The 22,971-nt window shown below is 32.5% G+C and overlaps 2 protein-coding genes across 6 annotated transcripts; both read left to right on the top strand.

Annotated features, from left to right (window-relative positions):
* The first annotated feature begins 1,728 nt into the window (after nucleotides 1–1,728).
* Nucleotides 1,729–10,565, top strand: LOC148205367 (VIN3-like protein 1). Of its 5 annotated transcripts, XM_088103082.1 has the most exons (7): nucleotides 1,732–1,992; nucleotides 2,103–2,147; nucleotides 3,031–3,085; nucleotides 6,387–6,484; nucleotides 7,320–7,947; nucleotides 8,457–8,767; nucleotides 8,893–10,565. In XM_088103082.1, exons 5-7 carry the CDS (start codon nucleotides 7,499–7,501, stop codon nucleotides 10,086–10,088), a joined length of 1,956 nt encoding a protein of 651 aa, XP_087959208.1. In that variant the 5' UTR covers nucleotides 1,732–1,992; nucleotides 2,103–2,147; nucleotides 3,031–3,085; nucleotides 6,387–6,484; nucleotides 7,320–7,498; the 3' UTR covers nucleotides 10,089–10,565. The 5 variants fall into 5 exon arrangements, with proteins under 5 accessions (XP_087959206.1, XP_087959205.1, XP_087959208.1 ...); XM_088103080.1 differs by lacking the exon at nucleotides 6,387–6,484 and having other exon boundaries at nucleotides 1,729–1,992; XM_088103081.1 differs by lacking the exon at nucleotides 2,103–2,147.
* A 5,302-nt stretch (nucleotides 10,566–15,867) lies between these two features.
* On the top strand, nucleotides 15,868–17,783 carry LOC124830012 (strigolactone esterase D14-like). The gene is made up of 2 exons (XM_047303616.2): nucleotides 15,868–16,293; nucleotides 16,968–17,783. Exons 1-2 carry the CDS (start codon nucleotides 15,911–15,913, stop codon nucleotides 17,395–17,397), a joined length of 813 nt encoding a protein of 270 aa, XP_047159572.2. The 5' UTR covers nucleotides 15,868–15,910; the 3' UTR covers nucleotides 17,398–17,783.
* Nucleotides 17,784–22,971: the final 5,188 nt, after the last annotated feature.

Genomic DNA, 22,971 nt, shown 5'->3' with positions numbered 1-22,971 from the left:
GCTGTTAGATTTTGCCAAAAGTCACTTTCTTTGATACAATGCTTAATCAAATGTACTACCCATCGAGTTTCAACCTTGACATTGTTTATAAAATGGGAAACCTAATTCTCGAGGTGAAAATAACCTAATAATTCAATCATCAAAAGATAAACGATAAATCGTGGCTATAACTATTACTTTTTATTACTTCAGTTCAGAGTATTTTTTTAATCATATTGCAGAAATCATTATTCTAAAACAAGCATGAATCATAAAAATAAAAATACCAATGCTGAAAATGACAACAAAATACAAAATAAATAAATATATACATACAAGTTTAGTTTGACTACCTATAACTTCAATAATAAATATTTTATATACTCAAGGAAAAATAAACACAGTAAATAGTAAAAAAAACTTATAATCTTGATTGAGAAGCCATTAATGTAAAAAACCAGAGAAAGAAAAATCTAATGATTCACCTATTATGAAAAAAATTCTCTTACCCCAAAAGTTTTAAGTATCTTAATTGCACTTTAATGCGTAAAAGAAAAAACTTTTTATATATCTTCTTGTTAAAGGAATAATGATACTTTGACAATATTTTTTTTATAACATTTTAATACGGTCTATGTGATTGATTTATACTGGTGTTTATGATTATTATTATTATTATTGATTGTGGAATAATTTTGGACTACGTAGACAATATTAAAATATTATCAAAGTATCATTGTACTATTAAAGTCACAGTAACATTCCCATCTCCAACTTTACATTTCCCCATCAGGAGTTTCACATAGTAATACTTAGGATGCTATCTCAATTATAAAAAAAGGTTTTCTTGAATATATTTTAATTTGTTTTTTTTATGTATGTTTGACTTAACAAATATTTAAAACAAAAGTTGAATATCAATTAGAAAAAAGTCAACAGTTAATTTTGTTATAATATAAAGGGAAAATAATTACGTTTAAAAATAATATATATATATATATATATATATATTAAATTTTCTAGTTATCATATTAAATGTATTCTATTCTAACAGACATATTAAATAGTACACTTCAATAAAATTTATTATCTCTTTAATCTAAATATATATCCATTAGAATAATATTATACATTTGAAATAAGTATTATTTCAATAAAAACATTAAAGCACTATATTAATTTTATAAATACAATTAATATTTTCAAAATCATTTAATAATCACTCATGTTATTATATTTAAAAAAATTCTAAATTTTCTTAAACTTTGCCGAAAAGTCTTTAGCAACTGATTTCTCCTAAAAATAAATCCATACTCAAAGATCATATTTAATTTTATTTATATAAATATTCTATTGTCGAGTATATTGATAAATATGGCTAACAAACATAAAATATTATAATAAATATGATAATTGAGGTCCAAATTTTTTACAAATAACTCATAAGTTTATGAGATTCATCAACCAACCTTTCATCAATAAAATTGAGAAAGATACAAATAATAAATAGATATATTATAAATAGACCGATAATTATATTATATATGTATTATCAATTGGTATTGAATATTTCAGTTTGCGAGGACATTTAGGGCCTTTCACGTGAATGTTATAAAAGGGAAAGGAAACTAAGAAAAGAAAAAGTATGTACTGTGTGTTAGCGTAAATTAATATATAATTTATAGATAGAGAAGAAAGAGAAGATGACATGAGACAGTGATGAGAGTGTGGGAGTAGATGTGTAGCGGTAACCGTGCAACTGCAGAAAACCCCAAACCATTGTTGCTTTCAAACTACTACTCTCCCCGTCCACGCGCTCCCCCGCGCGTGCCCTTCGCCGCTTTCTCTCCCTCTATAACGTGAACAACTGGGACAAGTTCCTCTCTCTCTCTCTCTCCAACAAATAACAACTAACAACGAAGATTTTTCTTCGCCTTCGATTTATTAATTCATGCTCTTCGGAGCAAAACGATTTTCACGCTCTCAACGAAAACCTCTCTTCATTCTCCCAAGGTGCGTTTTTCTGCAGATTCTGTTCTTGACTTTACCCAAATTTTCTGTTTCTCTTTTTTATTATTATATATTATATATTATTTATCATTTATCATTCTATTTTTGCCTAGTTTTTCGGCTCTATTTTCTCCGCAGATTTGTTCTTCAATATCTTCGTACGCTCTTTTTCTTTCTCCTCTATCGTTATGTTAATATCTGTAATTCTGTATTCGTTCATATTCATGTATAGGAGTTGTTTCCTTTTCTGGTAAAAAGGAAAAATTAAGAAAAACACGCTTTGATTTCACTTCTTCTCAATGCGGACTGCACAATGCGTGTGGAAGAGGCTGTTGAATCGCGATGTGTGAGGCTTTATAGAGCACTCTTCACTTCGGTGTTCGTCTTTCGTATTATTTTATAGTATACGCATGTAAAAATAAAGTAAATATTTTTGTCATATTAATCGGGTGTATGGGATGTTGTTCTAGGTTTTTATGCTATTTGCTTTATGTTCATTTTAATCTTTTTCACGAGGCATTGTGGGTTGGATAAGTTTATTTTGTTTATGCATGATTTCAATTTTTTTCCTTTAATTTTCTGTGTTTATTTTGTGTATGGAACATATTTAATTTGATTTTCCTATCCTGCATTGTTGTTCCATTTATTGCGGGTCTATTATGTTCTATTCATGAGCCACATTCTTGTATTTGAGCTTATGAATTGTCGTTGTTCCTATAAAATGTAATGGTGTTTTTGTTTGTTGAAGTTCAAGTTGAGACGAACAAGAAAAAACAAAACTTGCGTGTTAACATTGTTAGTTGTTTTTTCTTGATCCTGAGCAGCTGGAATTTTAGCTAAAGCAAGCTGCTTGTCGTGTTAAACATTTGTCAATTACCATTTATTAACTTTATTTGGTGGGTTTCGTATATCGAGACTTTACTTTGTAATTTCTTTTTCTATATATTTAACGCTGTGGAGTGGCAAGTCTTACATGACACAGTTTTGATCTTCTCACCTGTATAACAACGTAGTAATGCTATATCTCTGTATTTTTTTCAGGAAAGGGCCGCTTAATCATACTTAATGGATTTAGAAGAGAAGTTCCTGGTTAAAGGTATGGTCCTGTGCTTCTTCAGTATGCTCATTTAGAGGTTAATGTCAGTTCGTTTTTTTTTTGTGTGGTGTATGTACTTGAGTGTTTGCTTGTGTAGTTTTATTATTCTATTTTGACGTGTTAATTCATTGAAGGTAAACCTTGGGTATGGTATAGTATACGACTGAAATTTGAGTTTAGGAAAGATGAACACGTGATTAAAAGTACTATTACCTACGTTGAATGTGTGTCTAGTGTTTTGGTTACGGTACCACGTACCAGTGTTCTTCCTTTGAATGTCATGCTGCCATCTATTGCGATTATGTCTAACTATGCTGTTACTTGTGTTTCCTTTCCTGACAAAGACTATGTTTTGTACAGTTTCAGTCCAATGCATGATATAAATATAAATTTTTGAAGTGGCAACTTCACATTTAGAAGGGTTTTTGACCATATATCATTGTTTTAATTTATATATTGTTTCCTCGTGATTTATCGCATATCAATATCTTGTGCTTGCTTGATGAGGAATCTTGAAACCACAATGTTCCAACAAGATGGTGTTGAAGCTTCCTCTGCCCTTTGGGCTTATCATCTATGTGAATTTTGTTTGACCCGTGTGATAAAAATATATTGTAGTTATTGGTAAAGTAAAATATGGTTATCCAATGATCTGATGTGCCTTAGTACACATATTAGAGATTAATTCTGCTATTTTCTCAGGGTCCAGTGCCATTGGTGTTATATCAGGGATGGGCTTGTAATATCTTTTTAAAAATAAAGTATGAACACATATGTTACCGATTAGTATAGTTGTATTTCTCCCTAAATCTGAAGGATATTGTTTTGGAAGACAATTGTACCAATGGTTTGCATAAGTGGAATATCCAATAGCCTCCCCCTTCTCTTTTTTATTTTAAATTTGGAATGATGCTGTACTAAGGGAAAAAACAAAGACTGGCCTATTGTATTGAAATGTTTTACACTGTTAAACCTTTATCTTACCCTATTTATGAGAATTATAATAAAACATTAATCGTAATACTAATCAAAATGTGTTAAAAGTAACTCAAACTTTTGTGACTATATTATGGCAGGTTATTAAAATTGTTGAGAAAACCTTCTATGATTATTTTTTTCTAATGGGATATTTCTTGTTTTTCCATTTAATGATCTATAAGAGTATCCAATTATTTTCCCCTTAAACTTGGGGAGTTAAATTTGATCTTTTTTTAAACTGAGGATGGAAATAAATTGTCAGTAAATATTTTTACTACTTTGTACTGATTTTCCATTTTAACTAACTACTTGGGCATAACATGTTGTGGTTTTCATTTTACAAATCCATGAGTTATTTGCAGCTAAGAGTCCCAAAAACTGACCATTTTACCTAAGAAGTGTAATCTATTTGGCGAAGATGCATTAATGATTTATATTGACATCTCTAACAATCGTTCTCATGGGAGAACCTTTTGGGCTCGAAGCATTTACAGTTACCATGAACTGGTCCACCTACCTTGTAATGAAATTCAACTTGTTATTAAGAAATTCTGGGCAGAAAATATCAAACACTAGATCAGTTTGTCTCGAGAGTTTTTGATGTCATGGTATGAACTAACTGTTCTAAAAAATATTCAAGCAAATTACGTATGATTTGTTCATCCTTTTAATGCATACAGTCAGTAAGTTAGATAGTTGTGGTTTCGTAGAATTTCTATCTTTTTCAATGAGGCATTAGAGATGGTCTTTACTCGATGCAGAAAGACACTCCTAAGGCACTGATCTCATGTGGACCCTTTGAGTACACCGAACTGAACTGCAATTAGAAGCTGGGATTATATCTTACCATAGTGTAAATGTTTACTTAATATATTTTTGTTCATCTTAACAAGTACAATGAATTGAATGAGGTACATCATCCTTCTGCTGAAAGCTATCATGTTTGAAAAATTACGTTTCATTAATAGTGTGAGATTGATATATAATTTGTTTATACGTTTAAGGTTAGATTACAATAGTAAGAAATATCCACTTTTAATGATTATAATCACGGAGCGGTTTTTCTAACATGAGACGATGATTACTTATTAATCTATTATAGGGATTGATCAATAATTGCATTCCATATTTGTATGACATAATGTATAAAATTTCAAATTCCAATTGATGTCATTTGAGATATAATGGGATAATGAAAACAGCTTTTTGGTTTGTACTTTCAGTTGCACAGACCCCCTATTACATATTAAGGGTCATCGAATTTATTTGCCACATATTAGCTTTGGACGCTTTTCCATTAGATGCCACCATAGTAGTCAATTGGATGCTATAGCAGAGTGGAGCAGCTCTAGAACCCTACAGGACTCAAATATCAGAGCCGTTTTCAATAGGGGCCAAAATAGTGCTTTCCACATGTTATGGCAGTGATACCATGATTTAGATTTCAAAAATCTATTTCTACCACTAAAACAACACCGGTTCAAGGTTTTCTTGATAAAGCTGCGATTTCTCCCCCATTTTCTATTACATTCTTCACTTCATAGATATAGTATTTGAAAACCTTCTCTGTTGACCATTCCATGAAAAGGTGCCTTGATCCTTCTCACTTTATTTGAACTTTTTTTCCTGTCTTATGTTAGTCCCCATTCACACTGCTATTTTTTTTTCTAATAGTTTTCCATACAAAATCACGACGCTACTGAACCATCATCTTTCATTATTTCACTTTATTAATATGTTTTATTATGCCTTATTGATGCCAATTATGTGTATAAACTGTGACTAACTATTTATTGTGAGTTTCTTTAGTTTTCTTTTTCTTTGTTTGAGTATTCAGTTGTCTAATATATGAACTAGTTGTTTGTATTTAAAATGACGAACATCTTGCTATAGTTGGCAATGTTGTGCCATCTGAGATCTATGACAGTGGTTGCCACGTTGTTTCTATGAAGTTGCTTTCTTAGCCATGCCCCCCCAACCCCGCAATCAATTTTCCATGTAACCTTCCATTTACTTAAGGCATTTGATTTAATTAGTGTGGATTATCGTATCATATCAAATTATATGTAAATAGGGAAACGAATATATAACTTTTAGTTAGGGATTCTCTTATATTGTACCGTTAGTTAATTTATTCCCTGATTATAATAAAGCTGTGTGTGGAATAATACACACTTTTGGTAAACCCTATATAGAAAGCCTGTTGTTGATACTTGGTCTGCTTTACAAGTCTTCATTGTGAATATTTCTTCTGATGTGAATATCCGATCCTATTATTTGGAATTTATTAAGAAGATCACGTCATAAATTTATCCATTTTCAGGATGGCTCGAGACTTGTATCTGTCCTATTCATGATAGCTTATAATCTGGGTGTTTAGTTCAAAATCTGTGCAATCTGTCTGGAGGAACTTGATTCCAGGTCTTTCCCTTGGTAGATATTCATCTAGAAGTAGAACTGCATTAATTGTTTTGTATTTGTGTTTCTCTGGCTGGTCACCTTTAATGATTTTGCCTAATGTTGTTTGCTATTAGCATCTCCTCTTAACTTAAACCTCAATGTTTTTGCAGATTTCAAAAGCTTATAAATTTTACAATGGATTGCTTCCATTTTGTTTCTGTTGACGGAAAGGGGAATGTTTCATATAAAGAATTTTGTCCTCTAAATAGCTAGCAGATGTATTATCTTGTCAAATGGTTTTGATTCACAATAGTGTCAAAGCTGTTTAAAGTATGCAACAGTACTTGGATAACATGTAAATGTGGTCAAATTTTCTTGTGGTTTGCCCATGATGATTTGTAAATTGATCTCCTTAATTAGCGCTTTCATATGGAATTAGCTATATAATTTGGTGTTGTTAGTTCTGGTTGCCAGATGTTTGGTTTACTCAATTCTTGAGTGTATCATCCACGTACAATGGTCTAAGGCGCTTATAAGTGCCTTAAAACATGGGCAGAAGTATGACTGATTTATTTGTGGAAAGAAATTGAATCAGTTCTATTGTATTTGATCTGAAGGTTTAATCTGTCCCTACTCCTAATGGTTTAACTGTTCAAATAATCACTCTTACATGCACATTTTTTTTATGGAACCTGAAGTCAACTAATAATTTATTGCGTTCATGTTGTACTCCTACATAGTCTTAGTCTATCTCTGCTGTTTGTCTTGTCTATGCAAGTCCTAGTTTAATCATTTGAAGTTTATCTATTGCTGTTTTTCCCAAATACTACAACAATTGTTTTTCTTTTCTGTCCAGTTTCTGGTGTTCAAAGCCTTTCTTCCAGTGTGCAAAGTACTCCAGAAAAAAATGGCCATTCAGATGGTGCTTCAAAAAGTTCAGAACTCCTTCAACAGTTCCTAAAATGTGGTCTGAAGAAGGAACTTCTTCGAACGTCTTTTGATAAGGACAAAAAAAACATTTCAATTAAAAGCAGGATGACTGAAACTAAGTCAACTGGGAAGATGATTAAGAAACAAGACACAAAAAAGGTTTCTAGTTTCAGCCACCAGCCATCTAGAAAGCAGTCTCGGAAGGGTGAAAATCCCACTCGACTCATACCTCCTTCTGACCAGTCTTCTGATTTTGGCCATTCAAACACTTGGATCTGTAAAAATGCTGCTTGTAGGGCAGTTCTGTCTATAGATGACACATTCTGTAGAAGATGCTCTTGCTGTATTTGTCACCTTTTTGATGATAACAAGGATCCTAGTCTTTGGTTGGTATGCACATCTGAGTCTACTCAAGGGGACTCCTGTGGGTTGTCTTGCCATATTGAATGCGCCCTTCTACATAAGAAGGTGGGGGTTGTTGATCATGGGCAACTGATGCAACTAGATGGTGGTTATTGTTGTGCATCCTGTGGTAAAGTTACGGGGATACTCGGGTAAGTAATTTTGTTTACATGTACGGTGGATAGTATTTGTCATTCCTCCTTCCACCTTGTTATTGATATACTGAAGTATTTTGTTGTCTATAAACATGATTTTCAATAGAACACTGGCATTGTTTGATTCATCTAGCTGACACTTACCTAATGACTTGGTTGTTTTTGTTGTTGATATATGCTATACTAAGTTTTGGTGAATAACGGTTTGGGTTTATGATAGAAGAAGTTTATTTATTGGAGAAGAATAATGTTAAATCACTCACAAAATGCACATAATTTGCTGTCCTAGACTCAGACTTTTAGGAAGTAGCAGAGTTGTGTCCAAATTACTGGAAAACAATACGCATGTACCCCTTATTCTCTCCTATCATACTTGCATCAACATAACAGTTAATCTAATAATAACATAACTGCTGATGATAGTTATTATTACACCAATTTTAATATGTTTGTAAGTAAATTTCTAGATCCATTTTGGCTTGGTGATTCATGTTTATTTATTTCAGATGTTGGAAGAAGCAGCTAAATATTGCTAAGGATGCCCGACGTGTGGATGTACTCTGTTACAGGATATATTTGAGCTACAGGCTTCTGGATGGAACCACAAAATTCAAAGACTTGCATCAAACAGTACAAGAGGCGAAGGCTAAGCTGGAGACAGAAGTTGGCCCTGTGAATGGCGTTTCTGCCAAGATGGCTCGAGGCATTGTCAGCAGACTCCCTATTGCCAATGATATACAGAAACTCTGTTCACTTGCTATTGAGAAAGCTGATAGCTGGCTTGCCACTGTTCACAATGTAAATTCAGATTCTACAGGTTGGAATAATGCTCTTTAGCTTTTTTTCTTTTTTTTTTTTTTATATACTTTGGGGGAGGGGCTTAAATTTCTGACTTTTGAGTCTCATTTATTCTGGACATGATGGTATATTTATAACTCGCAGGGGGTTCACTTCCTGCTGCTTGCAAGTTTGTTTTTGAAGAGGTAACAACTTCCTCCGTGAAAATCATTTTAATTGAATTATCAAATATATGTTCTGAGGAGATTAAGGGATACAAGCTTTGGTATTACACGAGTCGGGATGAATCACCCACCAAAGATCCTGTTTCCGTGTTTCCCAAAACTCAGAGGAGGATTTTGATATCCAACCTCAAGCCTTGCACAGAATATACTTTTCGGATTATATCTTACACAGATACATGTGACCTGGGTCATTCTGAGGCTAAGTGTTTTACCAAGAGCATCGAGGTAATTAAAAACAACCCCTCTCCATCTGTCGCTATGAATCATGAAAAAGAGAACCTTCTATCTAGGGGCAATTCTTCGGGATCCAAGATGGTGCCAAATGACGCAATGGGCAACTATGGATTCAAGGTTCGAGACCTTGGGAAAATTTTGCGTCTTGCTTGGGCTCAAGAACAAGGTTACTTGGAAGAGTTTTGTTGTGCCAATACGAAAAATTGCTGTGGTCAGAGTGAACGGTTAGATAAACCAAGAATTCCAGAGGCACAGTTGCCCTCAGTTTCTAGAGGCCTTGATTTGAATGTTGTTTCAGTTCCTGATTTAAATGAAGAGCTAACACCTCCTTTTGAGTATTCTAGGGATGAAGATAATGGTTGCTCTTTGTTGCAAACTGTGGAGGGGGACGATGATGCAGCTTCTCATGATCTAGAGAAAAATGGTTTAGCAAGATCACATGGGAGTGGGGATTCTCAAACCTGGACCCATGGGCCAGCAGGAGAAGTATCTGCTGTTGATTCACGCTTAGATATGTGCAGAAAAAGGTTAGCAAGCACAATGGAAGAGACACATGATTGTGACAGCACTTTAATTAACGGTTCTCCATTACGCATATGTGATGGTTCATGTTCCTTGGATGAGAACTTTGAGTATTGTGTGAAAGTAATTCGTTGGCTAGAATGTGAGGGTCACATTAAACAGGAATTTAGGTTGAAGTTGCTAACATGGTTTAGTTTAAGGGCGACAGAGCAAGAACGCAGGGTGGTTAATACCTTCATTCAGACTCTTATGGATGATCCGAGTAGTTTGGCAGGGCAACTGGTAGATTCTTTTTATGATATTATATCAAACAAGAGGCAAAAAAATGGATTCAGTATTAAAGCCGGGGCATCAAATTAAGGGTGAACCCACCATACAAGTTTGTCATTTGCTTCAAGCTTTCCATTTTATCATTTTCTGTCCAAAAAAATCACCCTCTGATTGTTTTTCGTTGTACGGGCATTTTCTAAAATTAATCCATCTTCCAAGGGATTCATTTTTGTTGCAGACAGGTTTGTCTTGCTCAAAGGATTTTGCAATGATGATCGCAGAAACAGTAACTCATTTTTCCCAGGAGGGAGGGTTTATGGACACGAAGTTTCAGGATGTAGGGGCATTCATTTCTAAATTGCTGCAATTGATTTTGGTAATGAATTTAATTACGGAAGATGTTAGTATTGAAACTTTTCTAAATTTCTAAATTTCTAAATTTCTTCTCATGACCTTTATTTGAAAAAGGTACATGATTCATTTGCTGATTTGATTTTTATGTCATTCTTTTGACATCTTTGTTCCCCGCACTAATGAGCACTTGCTTCAACCAATTGTGATTTTCTAGATGAGCGGTTCATCTGATTACGCTTAAAATAGGTATCGGAGATCTTAACCTACTTGGATACAATAATAAACTAGGTAAATTAGTCAAATAATTTGAGGTTACGTGTGGCATCAGACTGCATGCATGCGAGGGTTCATTTCGACTATGCTGTCATTATTCATTATATTAGTCTATCTCTAGAAAAGTTCTTGTCTAGATATTTATTATTACTAAAAAGATGTAATAAAAATAATGACCTATTTAAATAAAAAAATAAATAATATCAATATATCACGTGCATTTTCAGATGTGACTTATCAATATATCAATGATAGTATTCATAATCAACTAACAATGATTTAAATGTTTGAACAACAATCTTAAAAGAATGAGTAAGAATTATATCTATCATTTGAATTTGTTATCAATGAAAATCTACACTTTCAATAACATCTTTTGTAACATTGTATTGAGGGGTAGGTTTTTGTCATTTGACAAATTGAACAACTAAATCGTGTACAGGTGAATCAAATTATATATGCAATTTTCCTTGCAGCATGCCTTAACTTAATACAAAGAAAGCAAAACCTCACCAATGTCTTAAGTTAGATTATGTAGAGATTAGTACTAATCAATTTGGCTCCGATCAATGGCTGTCAATCAATGTATATAAATCTTTATTTTCTGAAATGATTGCATGATTAGAGTTACTAATAAGGCAATGACTATTCCTATTTTTAGGGGTACTACGATTTTGATAAATGTTTTATCAAAGCATGCGTCTGCACTCGTGAAATTGAAAAGCCGCAGAGTAACTTCTCTGTTGGACGTGTGGAAAGGTATCAAATTTGTGATGCAACACCTCGTGAATCACCTATAGTGTTGTGAACTTCGCTTAGAAAAATGTTAACCAATCAATATACCTAATAATAAAACAAAGTTTTCATAATGGAAAAAGTTGTTAAAAGAACATTTTCCCTTGTAATTATTGGGGGACAAGATTTTGGTTCATTATTTGGGGTATGAAAAAGGCATATCATTTAATTCTTCTGTGCCTTTTAGCGTGAAATGCTTTTCAAAAGTCTACCATGCAAGCCTTATCCCAAACAAGAATGAACAAAAAGATGAAACACGAGCAGGGTGTTGAAGCGAAAAAGATTAATGAGAACAAACACGGCCAAAATACAGCACAAACACTCAAGTCCGGCAACAGGAGGCTCTTGCAAAAGGAATTTGTAAACTTGTTTGTAAACAGTTTTAGAAGATCAGACATTATGATGTTTGTGATTATTCAATACAAAAAAAAAAAAACTTACAGCTGCTGTTAGTGTTTCTATATGTTAAATGTTTTGATGTCGTATATGTTATTTGGGGATTATATTTCGTATCGTCTATGTACATAAGTATTCCCAAATCATGTAAATGATCATTTTAGATATAACTAGATTTTTCCTTTAAAACAAAATTAAGAAAAACACAAGTAATTTAAAATTTTATTAATTTAATCAAAAAACTATTTGAAACTGACATAAACATTGTTACAAATTATATTGACACTGACATTTTACGATTGATTTTTATGTTAACAAAAGAATTAGTCACCAACCTTCTTGTGTAAATTCCCCTCAAAATGATAGTAGAATGAAAATGTAATTATTTGTTAAATATAACTTGAACTCTCATAAATAAACGTGTTTCCCACTTACATGATGGATTACTTTTCTTTGCATAGAATTTTTGTTTTCATAATTTAATATTGTTTTTTCATAAACTAATATATAAGAGTTTTTTTCTTAACTTACCCAAATATAATTTTTAATTCATATACAAACTAATTTAAACATATAGAAAAATTATTTCATATTTTTCTGAAAATACTTATGAATAAATTTATTGAACACAATTAGCTTTTGGGTAAGTTAGAGATTGATTGAGACAGAACAAATAGTTACAAAACTAATCATTCATTGTGAGAACTCATTTGTGAGCTTGCTATTATTGCCTATGAATAATAGAAAATGGAACCCTACCATACCTGTCGTTTTAGATTTCAATAAAATTTGCGGGTTCCACCATCCTCTATGGAGGAAAATTCTTATTGATCATCATTCCTTAGTTATACTTTATTTTCTTCGTCATTAATAAAATCATTATGTCGTACTTATATGCCTTTAATAACTTTATTACTCCTTCAATTCCTAAATAAAAGACAATGACATATTTATTAATTATGGATAACGATTCTAAATTATATTAGAATAATTTTTTAGTTAAAAGAGTTAAAAAGAGCTTTTATTTGAAGAAAATGTTGTTAATGTTTCGATTCCAAATATATTAAGATAATATTAAGATTAATCATTGTATTAAAAAAATATTATATTATTTGAAGTATGAAGTTTTTTTTAAGTCGAGAGCCAAAAGAGTTTTTTGTTTTTATAAATAGAGTTAATGTTTTCATTCAAAGTCTTTTGAAATAATATTGTTAAGATTAATTATACATTCAAGAAGTAGGAGTTTATAAAATCATATTTTTAGAGTTGGTAGTATGTTTAAAATGATGAGATTTGATTATTTTATTTAAAAAGTTAAAAAATAAGTAAAAGTTTTATAAACGAGTTCTACGGTTTAAAAACACACAGTTTCTCTACAAACTTATTCTTTAGAGCTCTCATACTTCTCTCTAGGTTTTCTCACCCTATATTCATTTGTTTGAAAATCGAAGACTCTTATAGTGATCATCGTGATGAGTTCTTCACTTTTGTTCGATTAGTTTCTCCAATAAAGTAAGTTGACTTTCTATATTTTTTCTTAGTTAGCTCACATGTGGGGTTTGAGTTTTCTATAAGGGTCCTTATTGATCAATGATTCTAATAATATGCTCTGATCATGGTTGTGTTGTTCCTAGGTATAAATAGAGCATCTAGCTAGCTTGAAAGGGATTTAGTACTCTTTGAGTTGTCTCACTGGTAAGGAAAACTAATTGCACTGTGTTTAAAGTTATAGATTTATTGAAATTGTTTAATTGTATGATTGTGTTATGATTTGTTTGTGTGATTGAGTTGTGTAATGAAATATGATAGGTTGAACTGAGATTAGGTATGAATTTGGCTTACTTTGATGTGGTATGATGAGATTTGAAATGTTTGATTTGTACTGCAAATGTGATGCATGTTGTGTAATTCAAATTGGTATGTTTTGATCTCTATAAGTGTTGTTGGACTGAATTGGTAGGGTTGGAATAACATTCTGTAAAATTATGTTTTGCATAATTATGCAAACTTGCTGGATGAGGAACTATGTCGTTGGGCGAAGGCAAAGTCAAAGAGCTACTGACTTAGTGGTAGCTGGGTGAGAATATTCTCCAAGGCGACTCCAAAGTTCGAGAGTTCATTGAATTGGTGGTAGCTAAGCGAGACAAACTCGCTAGGCGACTTTTTGAGGAATCAAACTTTGTGAGTTTTAGTGCTATTTTCATTGGACGAATTATCTAATCATTGGACAAATGGGCCTTTATATGTAACATGATAGTCTTTATTGAAATTTTTTTGGGATGGATCAAGTATGTGATGTTAATTTTACTATGTTATATCCTTTTACACAATACCTTACCGTTTCTCTGTGTTGTTGTTTTGTTTTGTTTGTTAGCAATGATTACCTTAATTTGTCTGAGTAGATGGAGATGCAATTGAACCAGTTAAAAAAGAGGGAGATGCAACAATCTAGTTTAGGTTTAGTTTCTTTTGTATAAGACATTTTGAAATACTTTGATGTATCATATTTTTCATATATGATTTTCATTAGTCGTATAAACTCTTTTTGTCTTATGTTTACGATGTTATGGTTATTCATTGGACAACTGTAATAGCTTTTTATCTAAATGTTGAATTATCTGTTTTTAATTATTGACTTTGTGATGCTCTATTTTAGTAGTATTGATCTATTAAAAATATAAAATGTTTTATAAGATTAAGTAAAAAACACAAAGTCAAATTATTTTTATTCTCAACTTTTAAAAATAATGTAAGACAATTAAATGTATCTAAACACGAATCCATTAAAGATTAATAAGATCCATCATATGTATCTGGTAGAAAAGGAATTCAACGAAAAAAAAGGCTTGGTTAAAATGAAAAAGAAGAAGAATAAATTCAATGATATTGATTTTTCATATGAAATTATTTTCAACTGTTTGAAAATACTCAAAGGAGATGGTTTAATGGACAGAAGTGGCAATAAAGTCCACCAAATAATTTCAAAAGTTTGAATAATTTTCATATGCAAACAAAATGTTACTTTCTATAAAGAAAATTTGCGTGGTTCATGTGACCTCTTTCGTTATAAGCAAATTCTCCATGGAAGGTAAATATAATTAATTAGTGAAGTGATTAAAAAAATGGTTGAAAATAATAAATTATAAGTATGACTTTATTAAAGACTTTGCTTTATTAATTAAACAATTTTCATTTATGTATGAACTTCTAAACCTCTAAAATAGTATACATAAATCTCTCCGTATACTTAATGAAAAACCTTAATTCATCCTTTTCTGATTTTTTTTCACAAACATTTACAAATAAGTTTACGCAACCGGACTCTAACATCAATTGGGTTTATAAATATTTTTATAAACATAATTTAAATTATGTTATTTTTAATTAAAATAAAGAAACATATTTAATGATTTATTTAGTGTTGATAAATTAAACACAATATCTCTTTATTTTATGAACGCTTTTTTTCCTACCACATATTTAGCTTCTAAATCAATTTCAAACGAACTTATTTTTTACGTTCTAATAAAATATAAACATTTTTCTTTTGATTTTTTTCTCGCGAAAATAATATATTATTAGAAATATTTATTTTAAAAAAATACATGTATAATTTGGAACTGTTTTTAGTGATTAGTAATAATTAATACTAGTATTTGGTAGAGGAAAAGGGTTTAGTTGGAATCGCGCTATCCGCGCCGTACGGAGTCATCTAACATAATGCTGTTGGCGTCAATCGCATTGCCAATTTTTATTTATTTTCTTAAATAAAACGCATTAAACTTTAAATTTTTAACTTGTTTTCTTATAGTTTAATTAGTTTAAATATTTTCCATTAAACTCAAAGACATATTTTTGTTTAATACTGTTATTTTTAATTAAATTTAAAATATATCAATACAATAATAAATAAATAATAAATCAATAAAAAGATAACGTATATATTATAACAAAATATTATAAAAAAAAAACAATATTAAAACATCTTTTTCCTAAATTTAAACAGTATTTTCATGTGAGCCATTCATGTCTATAAAAAGGAAGTAATAAAGTATGGTGGTGTTATCAACAAGAAACTCTTCATTATTTTAAACATGGCAACAAGTAAAAAGAGTCTTTGGGAGGCTTTGAATGGCAGAAGCGAAGGATCTGGCGCTGAAACGTTGGTGTTGGCTCATGGCTACGGAATGGAGCAGTCGATGTGGGACAAAGTGGTTCCCTTGCTTGCCGAAAGCTACCGTGTTGTTACGTTTGATTGGGTTTGTGCTGGAAGTGTGAAGAATGAGAAGCTCTACGACCCTGTGAAATATTCCTCCTACGAAGCTTTTGCCGATGACTTGATCACTCTGCTGCAGGAGATGAACCTCAAAGATGTCACTTACGTCGGTAGCTCCATGTCTGGCATCATTGGTTGCATTGCTTCTGTCAAAACTCCTCAACTCTTCAAAACCCTAATTCTGGTTGGTTCTTCCCCAAGGTATCTTCTTTCTTCTCTTCTCCTCAACTCATGCTGATTTCGTTTTGCTTCATCTCTATTTTTCATATTTCACATCTTTTTAATTTCTATTCACTTATTCTGATGGTTACTGTTTCCTGTTAGTCCACCAATCAGTTAAGGATTTGAAAAGTCTATTATATTACAAGTGAATGCATTGTCGTTGCTTTTGCCTACAGTTATAAGACAGTAGGAAAAAGAAATAATGTCTAAAACATAAGATCAAAACTTATAGAGTAAATGTTAGATGATATATGATAAGGTTAAAATGGTTATAAAAGAATAAAATTTTGTATTTTTTATAAAAAGAAGTAAAAAATAAAAAAGAGTAATATTAAATGATGAATATAAAAAATTTATATATGTTAAAATATTATTTTTAAATTTTGGAAGAGGTTAATTTAAACGTTATATTAAAGCAAATTGTTTTACATGTCATTAAAGTCAATAAAATATTTTCTTTTATCCTGAATTCTAATATAAGGAAATAACTTATAATGCTTGTTAACTTAAAGTACAGTCGTAGTTTATAAATTTATTTGTAATTTTTAGATTGTAAACTGTTTGATTGAATAATAACTTCCTTAATGTAATAAAAATTAAAAGGACAAGTCCTTCTAACTTTTTGTTGGTATATATATACTATATATACATAGGTTTCTGAATTCAGATGGTTATGAGGGAGGCTTTAACAGGTCAGATATAGAACAGTTACTGTGGAACATAGAAAACAACTATGAAAGCTTTGTTTCTGCATTCGCTTCATCGATAGCAGATCCAAGCAATGAAGAAAGTGTGAAGAAATATGAAGAGGGGTTGAAGAATATGGGAGGTGAAGTTGGTCTCCCCTTAGCCAAAACCATATTCTACTCTGATTGGAGAGAGATGCTTGAGAAGGTGGAGACTCCATGCACCATCATTCAGACCAAAAAGGACGCTGCTGTTCCACACAGCGTAGCACTTTACATGCAGAACAAAATCAAAGGGAAAGTTAGGCTGGAAATCATAGACACAATTGGCCATTTTCCCCAGATAACTGCACACCTTCACTTTGTCCAAGTTCTCAAGGCTGCTCTTGGTTCATAATAATTCATGTTACCAAGAGCCATTTATGCATGGTTTTTGTCCAAACCTTTTGTGTTCTTCTTTCCATTTCTAAAAAAGTAATGCATCATCGTTTGTATTTCATTATAAACTTTAGTTTTCTTCCACTTGGAAATGTCATTAATATGAATGGCAATCTCCCCTCCAACCAGCACACCCCTGTTTTCTGCCATCCGTATAGACACTCCATTTCCTTGAAATTTCGATATTTCGTATACATCTGTAAGAGTCAACTTCACATGTTTCCTTGTACGTGATGACATATGTAAGAGTCAAAGGAGAAATCAAATTCACATGTTTTCTTGTACGTGTTTTCATTTGTAAGAGTCAAAAGGAGAAATCAAATCACATGTTTCCTTGTATGTGTTTACATCTGTAAGGGTGTGTTCTTTTGGGAGAATTTGGGGGAGATGATTTGGGGGAGATGATTTGAATGGATTTGTGTGGATTTGAGGGTAATTTTGTAGTTGTTTTTTTGAGTGGATTTGTGGGTAATTGAGAGTGGATTTAGAAGTAAAATTTATGAGAATTAGTGTAGGATTTGATTGATGTGATAGATTTTAAAAATTAGTTTAATTGGTAGAAAATGAAGATGACCAAATTGCCCCTAGTTATAAAAGTATTATAAAATGTAATTTTGTAATGTTATATTTAATTGTAAAAATGTTTATGAAGAGGAAAAAATTAGAAATAATTGTTAAAATTAATGTTTAAAAATAATAAAAGTTATAATGTAGTAATAATTTTGAGTAATAAAATGTAGTAATAATGTAGTAATAAAAGTTATAATGTAGTAATAATGTAGTAATAATAAAAATAATAAAAGTTTAAAAATATTAGCTGCCGGAAAACGTAATTTTGAGAAAATTTCGCTTCAGGAAATGCAAATGATTTTGAATTGAATCAATTTCGAATCAGATGATGAAAATTATAGAATTTCAAAGTAAATTTCCGAAAACTAATGCTAAATTCTTTCGATTCTTTGCGTTTAGGAGCTCGAACAGTTTCGAATTTGTCGAAGATGTTGCGGTTTCCGTTCTTCAACCGGTCGAACACGGTTCATTCTGAGCACTCGCAGAAACCTTACGTTCCTCAGAGCCAGCAGAGTCTGGACCGGTCCGGTTCGCTGAATTTGTGGTAAATCCTCACCTTCCTCACGCATAATGCATGGTTCACTCTGATCCCATCTAGACTCCATCCTCCACCCTCAACCATCATCCACCTTCGTCACCTTCAGCTCTTGTCTGTCAACAACAACCTGCATCCCATCCTCTGCTACGTCCAGCCTCCACCATCATCCACCATCCTCCACCTTCCTCACCTTCATGCGGGTCTGTGAAGAAGAACAACAAGCTGCAGGCCATCCGCTGTGCATCGTCCAGGCTCCGCCATGCTCCACCTTCGTCTCCTTCATTCGGCATCTAATATTACAGGACCACCAATTTTCGAATGCTGGTAACCGGTTACTCAGTGCGTAACCGATTACGTATGGCTTCGTTTTCATCCTCTTCAGCGTAACCGGTTACACCTCCAATAACCGATTACACCACCCTCGCTTTTAACTTCCTTCATCCGTAGCCACATCTCTGCACCGTATTTTACATAACCATGGTTGTCTTCTTCCTCTTCAACCGCATGGTTCATCTTCACCCAGCCATTTCCTTCCCTTCAAAACACACCACCCTTCTTCGTCTTCAACACCGGCCCTCCACCACACACATGCCTCCAACCTGCAAGAACGTTTAAAACTCTTCACACCTCACCATTACCTGATATGAACTCCTCCTCTCCTTGCACAGAACTTCAGCTCATCCTCATACAGCACACTTTGTGGTTCATGTCACTGCAGCAAGCATATGCCAAACGTGGGTAATATTTTATGTTATTATGTATACGGTATTACGGAAATGAGGCAGGGCAAATGTGTAAATGGGTAAGAATCCGCGCAAATCATCTCAATTATACGAAGATCGTTGAAACCATGCCATCCCGCAAATCCGTCCATTTCCGTCTTCGACAATCGCTTGAAACGAACACGCTCACCTCTGTCCATCGTCGCTCGCAAATCACTGTGAACAGTGAATTCCTCTCATGCGAACAGAGCCTAAGAGTTAAAGGAGAAATCAACGGGTTTTTTTTTTTTAAGAATGTAGGTAAATTTGAAAAAGAAGTTATGGATATAGGAATTTTTTTTTTGTTATAAATTATTTAGTTGAAATTATTTTATAATAAATTTAATTTAATTATAAAAATAATTAAAACCATAAAATTTATTTATTTAATAATATTAAAAAAACTTTAAATATTAATTATATATAATTTAAAATATTTTATATACATTTAAATACATTATTTAAAAATTATAAATAATTTTAAATAATAGAAAAATAAAAAAATAAAGAAGTCGGCACGAATTTTTTGAATTTTAATTATATAATTACACTAATTATAGTTATAAATTATTTAATTAAAATCATTTTACGAAATGGACGAAAGTACGAAAACACCCTCATTTGTTAGGGTAACTTGAGGAAAGTAAAGAGGGGTAAAATTGTCAATGGAGAGGAAGGTTCAGTCTGAAAAATGTGATGGAGAAAGTGTTGTATAACACTCGATCCAGCACAGCATACAACTATGGAAACGCAGCTTCACGTCCTCTCTCTCTAGACTCTGCTATAAACGCCGTCGTTTCTAGAACTCTGTTCCCTTCGCTTCTCTGTCTTCGTAACAGAAAGGGGGGAAAATAATTAAACGCCGATTTCGCAACCAATTCTTCTTCCTCGAATTGGACAACCAGAAATTGGATCTCAGGTCAATTTCCCCACCTCTTTCTCTCGATGCCGACGTAAACGAATCAATCAATTCTGTTTTTCGTTTTTCCGTTGTTTAATTTGCAGAGTCCAATTTCTTATATATTTTTAATCAATTCTTTTTCTTTCTCTTTTCAAGTTGGAGTTTGATCCAGGTTTATCTTTATTATTTGATCATGTTATTTTTGTGAGTTAAATATGTTTTTAGTCCCTAAACTATTGGTCGTTTCTGGTTTTCGTCCCTCTTCCAAAGTAAGGTACAATTTGGTCCTCATTTTTTAGAAATACGTTCGTTTTAGTCGAAAAAACGAACGTTTTGAGGACTAAAAACAAAATTTTGAGGACTAAAACGAACGTTTTTCTAAAGAATGAGGACCAAATTGTACCTTACTTTGGAAGAGGGACGAAAACCAGAAACGACCAATAGTTTAGGGACTAAAAACATATTTAACCCTATTTTTGTTTATTAATTATTTATGGGCGTCATTCTCGACCTTAGAATTGGTGGTGGATACAATACGTCTTAATCCCAAAAATATAATATAAAACTATATAATACTTCTATTTCAGAATGAGACCGAACACTTGGAGGGAGACCGAGACCGAGACGTCTTTAATTCAAACATAATCAAATTGAGAGAGTTACTCACTAGTTGTGAAAATGATCGAATACAATAATACTTCTCAGATATCAATAGAATCGAACGTTATTTTTCAAATGAGCCAATTTAATGAACTGATTCTTGAGATTTTACACCGAACACCATAAAGCCTAGATCGAGTACTAAGACTCTAGACCGAAACCAATTAAGACAGATACTGTAGGACATCAAATAATAGCACTTGACGGAATCATATGAATAAACCGAACGCCAATAAATACTTAGCTTCTTAATGAGTTAAACATCAAGGAAACCGAATGCTAGTCGAAGACCGTGCACTGTAGAGAGCGAACACTATTGATCTTATTATAAAGATAGATTACGGAAATGAGAACTAGCGCTAGGTGTAAGACCGAACACTTACTTAGTACGAGCGTTTGGTGTAAGACAGAGCACTACTTAGTACGAGCGCTTGGTGTAAGACCGAGCACTACTTAGTACGAGCACTTGGTGTAAGACCGAGTACTACTTAGTACGAGCGCTTGGTGTAAGACCGAGCACTACTTAGTACGAGCGCTTGGTGTAAGACCGAACACTACTCAACTTATAGAATAAAAGCTTGATAAATATCAGATATTATTTAACTAATGTTCAAGAACGAACGAAATATACAAATACATATACATATACGAAAGTTTATAATCAAATATCAAGGAACGAATATCCTTGGTTGAATGCTTAAGTACAAATATTACAAAACGAAACGAAGACGCTAGTCTTCAACTAGAATTCTCTCCAAATGAAAGAATCCAGTTCCAACCGAGTCCACAAGAAAACCAAACACTAATACCAAACACTTATTAAGAACGAACGCTACTGAGAACGAACGCTTGTATAATTGAATGGGCAATACTAACTCTCGATAACATCCTTACCCATTTCATGGCTTTCATTAATCATCAATACTTTTAAACAACATACCATATTTCATCATCAACCAAATCATCAAACACAATATCATTTCAGTTTCTCATCGCTTAGATTCATATACTCATACAACCAACAATGCAGTAACAACCAGATTTCATATTCATTCAGCAATCAACGAACATGCATCCATTCAAATCAACAAAATAAATCAAATTATATAAGTTTCCCTTACCTCTTAACGTGACCGAACGCTCACAGATATGGTTACTGGTTCACCACTACAAATCCTTCTACCCTCAACGCTAACAACTTCCGAAACTAAACAAAATAGAAAATCCAGAAACTCTCAGAACAAGATGATTGATTCATGCAACCCATAAACTAGGTTTGCATGTACCAGGAAACCACACGGCTGAGGGAGAAATGAACTTACCAGCTCGAAATCGAAAACTGATCGGTTCAAACGAACGCCCTCGACGCCGGGAATGCTCAGGTGTGGTCTGTTTGATGATCGGAGGAAGAAAAGAGTAAGGTTTTGTAGAGAGAAGATTAAGAAATCTTAGAGAGAAGGAGGAGAAGAATGAAGTTTCAGAAGGTTGAAAAAGATGGTTGCATGCAGAGAGTGACGTGAATTTTTTGAAAACTTGGAGTTTTACTCCCACCGTCAAAATCGAACGGCCACTCCACTGCTCACACCTGTCTTCCACTTTCTATTTTCCAGTTCCCCTTCCTCGACACTTGTCTTCCACTCAGTTGGGATTTTGGTTGGATTTTTAATGGGTTTGACAATTATCAATTTATCACTGTGCAGATCAGGTTTGTGTGGAAGTCTATTCTTTTGAGTAACATATCATTTACAAGACACAAAGTTTAATAAAAGCTTTGTCTTAAACATTTGAGATGTTAAACGCATTTATGTCACACACTGTTTGTGAGTTGTATAAAATATTATTAAGGCTCAATATAGACTATTTGTTTATATTGTTTAACATTGTTTTTATCAAACACAACCTCTAGACAACTATAAATATTATTTCATTGAATATTTGTTTATTAAATTTTAAAGCAAGAATTATTAGACGATTTTATCTCTCTAGACGATCTTATCTTTCTAAACGATCTTATCCTTATTTTTCATGTTTAATAAACACTTGATGTTAAACTAAATGAAATACTTCTTGCTAAACAAATAGATTCGAAAGCAATATTTGAAA

This window comes from Vigna umbellata, chromosome 1 (genome assembly GCF_029865625.1).
Source record: "Vigna umbellata cultivar VRB3 chromosome 1, Vumbellata_1.0, whole genome shotgun sequence".
In the NCBI taxonomy this organism is placed as follows: Eukaryota; Viridiplantae; Streptophyta; class Magnoliopsida; order Fabales; family Fabaceae; genus Vigna; species Vigna umbellata.
Note: the sequence above shows the minus strand (reverse complement) of the source record. Positions and strands in the feature narration are given on the sequence as shown.

Excerpts from the sequence above, each read along its gene's own strand:
- LOC124830012 (XM_047303616.2), top strand. The coding sequence starts at position 15,911 with ATGGCAACAAGTAAAAAGAGTCTTTGGGAGGCTTTGAATGGCAGAAGC. Across the intron at positions 16,294-16,967 it reads CTGGTTGGTTCTTCCCCAAG|GTTTCTGAATTCAGATGGTT; the intron begins GTATCTTCTTTC and ends ATATATACATAG.
- LOC148205367 (XM_088103079.1), top strand. The coding sequence starts at position 3,055 with ATGGATTTAGAAGAGAAGTTCCTGGTTAAAG. Across the intron at positions 3,086-7,319 it reads AGAGAAGTTCCTGGTTAAAG|TTTCTGGTGTTCAAAGCCTT; the intron begins GTATGGTCCTGT and ends TTTTCTGTCCAG. Across the intron at positions 8,768-8,892 it reads TGTAAATTCAGATTCTACAG|GGGGTTCACTTCCTGCTGCT; the intron begins GTTGGAATAATG and ends TATAACTCGCAG.